General features: G+C 34.3%; 1 protein-coding gene across 1 annotated transcript in view; it reads left to right on the top strand.

Annotated features, from left to right (window-relative positions):
* LOC106789068 (glycine-rich cell wall structural protein 1-like) overlaps positions 1 to 1,455 on the top strand; it is a 3,991-nt gene extending 2,536 nt beyond the window's left edge. Inside the window, exon 3 of the mRNA XM_014752904.1 lies at positions 1,426 to 1,455. Coding sequence (XP_014608390.1) covers positions 1,426 to 1,455 — 30 coding nt within the window. The remainder of the gene's footprint in view (positions 1 to 1,425) is intronic.
* The last annotated feature ends 5,899 nt before the right edge of the window (positions 1,456 to 7,354 follow it).

Genomic DNA, 7,354 nt, shown 5'->3' with positions numbered 1-7,354 from the left:
GTAGCGCACCTAGCTCTGCCGCCCCTAGCAGTCCTGCACCATCTAGCACTACTCCTTTTTACTATTCTACCCGACCTGGTCAACATTGCATCTGCTATTAATTTATGCAATAATATGAGATTATTTTACTCGACTTTATGTTTTCCAAAGACAACTGCAATGAAAATGTATTTATTTAAAATATAGTTAGTTAGCAAAAAGCAAAATTTCTAATACTATATAAATAATTAAACTTTAAGTATATATTAGTTATGATTGTCTATGACAATAGTAAACTCATAAGAATATACGCATTATCCATGTCTTATTTTGGAAGGTAGTGTTTACAAAAACAAGTAGTTACAAAGGATTTTAATTTCTCTTTTGGTATAGAAAGATTTTTTAGAAAACTTTTACTATCCCGTAAGAATCCGAAAATTTGCAAGTATAAACGTTTATAAGTTCATATGTTCAGCGTGCGAGTGTTTGTATGCGTTTACGTGTAGATTGATTTTTCGCGATCCCATCTTGAAATCATCCCCTTGTGAAATATTTCGCTGAGAGCGTTAGCTTCTTTCATTCATTTTGTACGGCCTTCTCACAGTCGAAATCTTCTTTCGTAAAGTTTTCGCGGTATTTTAAGGAAAGCAAAAGACGCTCATCGCGCGTCGAACTCTCAACTATTCCTTAGATCTTCCATGCCGACAGAAGCAAACCATTTATTCGCTTCGACGATGCACCACCAACCGAGGAAAAGTGAAGAAAAGAAGCCCCTATACGTTACAGGGAAGAAAGCGAACCTTTTCCTCCTTCTCGTAGTCCTCGTTCTCGATGCTCATCCTCGTCGTACCTTCCGCTAGCTTCGCGCTTGGAATTCAGCCAATTCGTGCGAGAGCGCTCATGCTTTTTCACGAAGAAGCTATTTATCCAGGCGTTCGTTAAGCGACGAAAGAAACCATTCTGGCTTTATCCGGTGACAACCTCGACTACCAGCCACCAATGATTCAGACTTTCATTATTCTACGTCTAGACATGCGAGATTCCATCGATTCAATCTCGTTTCTCGTATTCTCTTGTCAATGAATCAAACAGCCCTGGAAATCTTTTCAAGAACCATACAAAGCTTAACTCAAGTTCCTCGAAAAATTAAATAACATATATTATATATTATATAACAATCGCGGACATTCATGGATTTGTCATAATTTTTTATAGTCAAATAATCGATAATTTTCTTCTTGTAATAATTTTTTAAATACACTGAATAGTCTCTTACACCCCTTAATCGCATTATCGATTGAAACGGTATTGCGATGAAGCACAAAGTTAATAGAAGGGAAGAAAGTATTCATACGATCTTTTCATTCAAAAACCCATTTGCTTCGCGCAAGCACATACGATTAAAAGTACATACGAGTATATTGCTTTATTCATACATTATTTCAGATACGCAGAATGTTATCCAAAGATGGTTGACAGTTTCGAAAAATAATCGAGCTTTTTTTTATATAAAAACTATTCTTTTTCTTTAAATAATTTTGTTACTGTTTATTATTTAAATTAGAGATATCATCTGTTATGGTTACTAATTAATAATAAATTTATTTATTTTAGATTGTTTTTTAATCAAAATATATCTTATTGATTATTTCAAAGAGCAAGTTCCAAGCATCATATGTTCAATCTTTTAACGAACTGTTACTTTCATTCGTGCTTTCTCTCATTTAGTTGAATGCACAAACACCAAAGGGATCCCTAGCAATCGTTCAAGACGAGAAAGTGAGAAACGGAGAGTGAGAGAGTTTGTGAGAACGAATGAGAAGGATAGAAGTAGGCACGTGTGTGATTGGCAGAAATTCATTTCGAGCGATTTACATGCCACGCGGAAATTGCGTGTCTGCGGTACGCGCGTACTGTTCCGCGAGGTCCTTTGTTTAGATGGCAACATTTGTCATAGGCACTCTCTCACTTCGTACGTGCTACCAAAGGGTGTAGGTGAGCATGTAAGTCGTCTTCGTCGTCATCATAGGAAAACAGACGCAAGGGGGTGCCTTCCAAGGCTTCTACTGTGTAATATTGGGCACAGATGCAAACTCCTGAGATTGCCGACGGCCTTGATAATATCTTCAAGACACTTTAGACAATACGCTTACGCGACTAGTCTAACGTGGCTATTCTTTTTTCGCACCCCTTTTCTATTCTACGATGAATATGAATTCGTCTACAAATCGATAGATCGAAAGCACCACCAGAATCTTTTTTTATTCGGTTTTTAATTATTATAAAAGTTCAGATTGATTCTTGACTTTTGAAGTTTTGAGGAAATTAGAGTACGTAATCGATCTGGTCTTAGTTATTGAATCAACAAGTAACAAATTTTATTGTAATATCAGAATATTTTTATGGTCATAATTTATTTAAGAATATTTCAGTAAAATATTATAGTCCTTGGAAAAAAATAGATAACAGTTTGAATCCTATTTATTTATTGCTTAATTTACAACTAGTGTTTTAATTTCATCACTAAGATACATAGAACTGCAATAGGAGTTTATTAGAGGAAGAGTGAGAGAGAGAATACTAGGAACATGAAAAAAGAAAAAATTCCATTGGCCAGTTTACTAACACAATTTGATTTAAGTAGTATCGATTTTGTTTTATATCGATGTTATAACCCAGTTGCATCAGTTACTCCTGTTTCCGTGGAGAATCTCTGGGCATGCACATCACCGGAGTCCGATATTTGCCTATCAAACAAACTTTATAACGAGATGAACGCGTGCAGTCTGTCGACGGAAAATATTGGACGTTCGTAAGCCCCCGTGCATTGTGTTCAACAAAAGACCGACCAGTTTGTTCGCTTTTCAATGGACGAACGTTCCTCTCCTGTCCTTCCTCTTCTTGTAAGGGAAGTCCTGGTCAGGACTATTTCGAACCCCTATCTCGTTCAACAAACTCGTGCACGCACACGCACACGCACACGCAAACGCACAAACTCATACATCCAATAAACCTATTCGAACGATATTGGATGCTTCTGACACCGATTCAGGAAATATCAATTTAATGGTTATAAATTTGACGCCTTCCACGAAACGTATTCCTTTCTTCTTTTCCTTTTTTTCCACCCCTCCCCCACCAATATGTATCTCTTGTGAAGATATAACATACAAACGTAAATCCCACCCGTTGAGAAATATATTTCGCTCGGAAGGTCCTTTGAGAGTCTTCTTTTCTGGACAAGTATATCTCTGTATATATCCTAACGATCGTGTCTAGATCCCTTGTAAGTACCCTTGCATTGTATCCTCATAGGAAGCTTCGCTACATCGCGATGATCAGAGTTTCCTTATCGCAAACAACCAAACAGGAATTGTTACCATTGACAAGCTCGATTCCGAACGATCAATTTGATTGCTTGCTCGTTAGTATCTTTTATTTTGAATAATAGTTAGTGACAATTGTTAGAAGATCTTCAAAGATATCTCGTAAATAAACAACGGAAGTGATAATAGATTGGAACATAAGTTGAGAGTATTAAACTAAGGATGAAAGAGAGAGAGAGAGAGAGAGAGAAAAGAGAAGATATATATCTTTCAGTGTGGTCGATTGTTCGAGTGAGAAATGCAAATTAATCGGGAAATCGTAATCGTGGAGCTATCTATTTGGAGTTAGGGGTTATCCTTCTCGTCGGGATAACATCGAACACTGAAGCCGGTGGTCCCGTAATGGGATAGCCTCGAACGCAATACACCCTTCACTGAAGCGGAAGAGAAACAGGAGAACGGCATTATTGGCGAAGCCGTTGCCTGGAAATCCCGGCAAGAAGCATCGGTTCTCATCATCAGTGTGCGGTGTACCGTCATTGCGGCTTCGGACTATCAGTTATATGTAGCCAGGTAGCTACCTACCTAGTTATTTATATAGATAGATAGGTAGATACAAAAAATAAATAGATAATTAAATAGATAAATACAGAAATGAAGATAGAGAGAGAGAGAAAAGAGTGAAATAGTATAATTCATGTTAAACTATCAGAACAGTAATACAGATTGATCAAAGTCGAAAACCCAATAATTCGATTGCGCTATCCGAGTGTGAAGTACCATCGGAACAAGCAATACCGTCATCGACTTCAGAGGACGCACTAGTTTCCTTCATCATCATCGTCATCATCATCATCATCATCATCATCATCATCATCATCGAGGGATCGTCACTCCGCTAGAATCGTTCGTTATCGAACCTTCTCTCGATTCCTCTTTGATTCTCATTGAATTTCCTGCGATCGTGGTAACACTATTCGATACTGTTGCTGATGTGGGTTGTCCTCTCGTTTGATCGCTACGTTTTCACGAGCTCGATCTGGTTGAGAAGGACAGTGAGAGAGAGAGAGAGAGGAGGAGAGTTCGGTCCACATCGAAGGATTTAGGCGTGTGATCCTTGATGAAGAGGCCATTCCAGCAGGACGATCGTAACCACCGCGCAGGGATCGGACATTAGGGATAGTCGGTGCTCCGTTAGACGGCTTACGAGGCAGTTACCAGGCCGTTACCATGTCGAGGGTACTACTTGTCTCGAGTGGCCACCGCTTTCGAAGCTATCTGTGCTCTGAACTCTGTCTAGAAACAAAGGATCGGACCTAACACTAATCACAACTATCCGATCTAACTATCAATTGCTTCGATAACATTTCTTACAAACATATTTTCAATTGTTTTTTTTAATATCCGATACACATCTTATCTAATTTATTTCTAAGAATGATAATATGTGGGACACGTGAATGGCAGTTACGCATAAGTATGATATACGCATATGTATGACAGATGTAAATATAAATGTATGACGTACACGGGGGGAATACGAGGAATATGTAAACATTAAACAAACTGTCTTTTGCTCGAATAACGTCAGAGAGAAATGACGGAAGAAAAAAACAGATCAGTTGAGTTAAGACTTTAGACTAGTACAGACGATATTAAACGATAATATTTTTCAGTAAATTAAGATTAAAATTTTTTGGTTTTTCTTTGTTCTTTTTCTTTTTTTGACTTTATATCAATTCTGATAAGCTTTTAATTACGAATCATTATTATCCGTTCTATATATTAATTGCTAGATAACATTTGCAACGCAGATATTTTAATCGTTTTTTTTTTTTAATATTCAATGCTCTTAAATTAAATTTTTTTCTAAATATCTGATTCATTGAAATAGCAAATTCAATTAGATTTGTACCATAGATGAAACTTTAAAACATCTTATTGTAAAATGTAACCGATTTATCTGAATTGTTTTTTATGTTAAATGGGTTCGTATTTTTCCAATCACATCGATCAATCATTTTTTTACCATTCCCGTTCGTATATAAAAGATACTAATGTATTTGGAATATTATTAACATTTATCATAGCTATTAGATACCAAGAAAGATATAGTGAATTTGCATATGGTAATATATCAATACTTTGGAATAAAGAAGTTTTATTATATTTTCATGCTAGAAAACTTCCTGTAAAGAAATAAAATGCACAAAGGAAAGGAGAAACAGACAAAAATAAAAAGAGTGAGAATGAAACGAGGGGCAGGGGGTTAGAAGACAGAGAAAGAAAATGAAAAAGTCATTCCTCCGGTTCTCTTCTATGTTTAAATCCATACAAGTCCTGCAATTTGTAGATAAAACGGGGCTAGAGCATCCAAGGCTGCTAAATGCAGCTGGTCGGACGGTCTCGAGGTCCTGAACGCCTAGAGAACCACTTAAATCACGAGTAATCATTTCTGACCACTCGTAGTCCGAAAAGGGCAAGGAAAGGGATCAGATGGATGCCAGTTTACAACGAGCAGGTACCTCTTGTCTTTTATCTACTTTTACTTTTTTCCTTTTCCACAAACGACTTTAGTTATATTTTTTATTTGGATTCGTTTAACGTCAATTCGATATTAAATTCGAATCAAATTGAAGATAATCACATATTTATTTTCATTGAAAATTTATTCTTAAATTTATATAAATTGTAATAATTATATTATATAATAAAAAATCAATCATACTTCTTTACATTTTTCATTATTTAAAAAAAGGAAAAATTAAAAATATTTTGGGGCATTTCCATATTGTAATATAAAATATAGTTTAGGTAATGAAATACGAAAATTTATCTTTTCTTGGAAATATGAAATACAAATTCAAATATCTATTGAGACTGAGAACTGATGTTTAACGTAGTTAACAATATAAATACAATATTTATAATAATATAATTATTCGGAGTACTCTGCATATAAATATAACTATAATAAAAATATATTATATAATTCTATGAAATGATATTATTATATCATGTTATATCATGTTCTCTCTATGAATATACATTAACCAAATTAAAATAAAATAAAAAAGACCTTATAAATTTTCGATAATAAAGAAAATTCAATAATATTACTTACGTTCAATTATTAAATCAAGTTACAGTCTACGTAATATATCAATTGGAACGAAATATAAATTTATATTTTTGTATCGTTAACGAAGTAAGTACGTTAAAAAAAAAAACAAGAAATAAAAAGAAAAAGGAGCGGAAAAAAGGGATAAAAATATTTCAAAATCAAGTCAAATTGGCACTCATGGTTTGAATTCTCGAAAATGTTAACGGATCCGATCGAATCTCAATCAAGAATATGTATTTCGAGCGTCGAAAGCAGCCGCGGTTCTCGTTGAAAAATCAAAAACACGCGCAGGATCAAAGTACATAAGCCAAAAGCGGAGAAGCGTCGAGTTCGATCGAACGATGCGTTTCGGCGAAAAAAAAATTTACTCGGATATCGGCAACCATCCTTTTTTTTCTGCAAATATCGCCACGAATCGCGTTTGGTTTTTTATCTAAGGCACGTTATGATATCAATATATATTTGTAAAACTACATCGCCCCCTTATCCCTGAATAAATGTATATAAAAACATCGAAATTAGAATTCCCAATTAGAATATCTTAGTTACATTTAAAATTATCAATAAACATATTCTTTATTATATTTAACTAGAAATATATTCTCAATTATCTATTTTTTTTTAATAATTATATTATAATGTTTAGTTTAATTTCTTTAAGTATTTTTTTCTTATTAATTTTAATATAATTAATTCATATACTCGAGTATAATTTTTGTTTATTATTTACAAAAACAAAAAAGAATAATATGCTTAAAAAATTATATTATTAAAAAGCAAAGAGTTTGCGCTATAACAAGAATAATAGTTTGAAAAAAAGTCGCTTTACGAAAAATTATATATTTGTTTTTAACAAGTATCTGTGGTTTATCAGCAACGTTGAGCCCATATTTTTTTTTAACAATACTCTAGCTAGATATTCACA

Source organism: Polistes canadensis, unplaced genomic scaffold (genome assembly GCF_001313835.1).
Source record: "Polistes canadensis isolate GaletaPanama2010 unplaced genomic scaffold, ASM131383v1 scaffold_163, whole genome shotgun sequence".
NCBI lineage: Eukaryota > Metazoa > Arthropoda > Insecta > Hymenoptera > Vespidae > Polistes > Polistes canadensis.
Note: the sequence above shows the minus strand (reverse complement) of the source record. Positions and strands in the feature narration are given on the sequence as shown.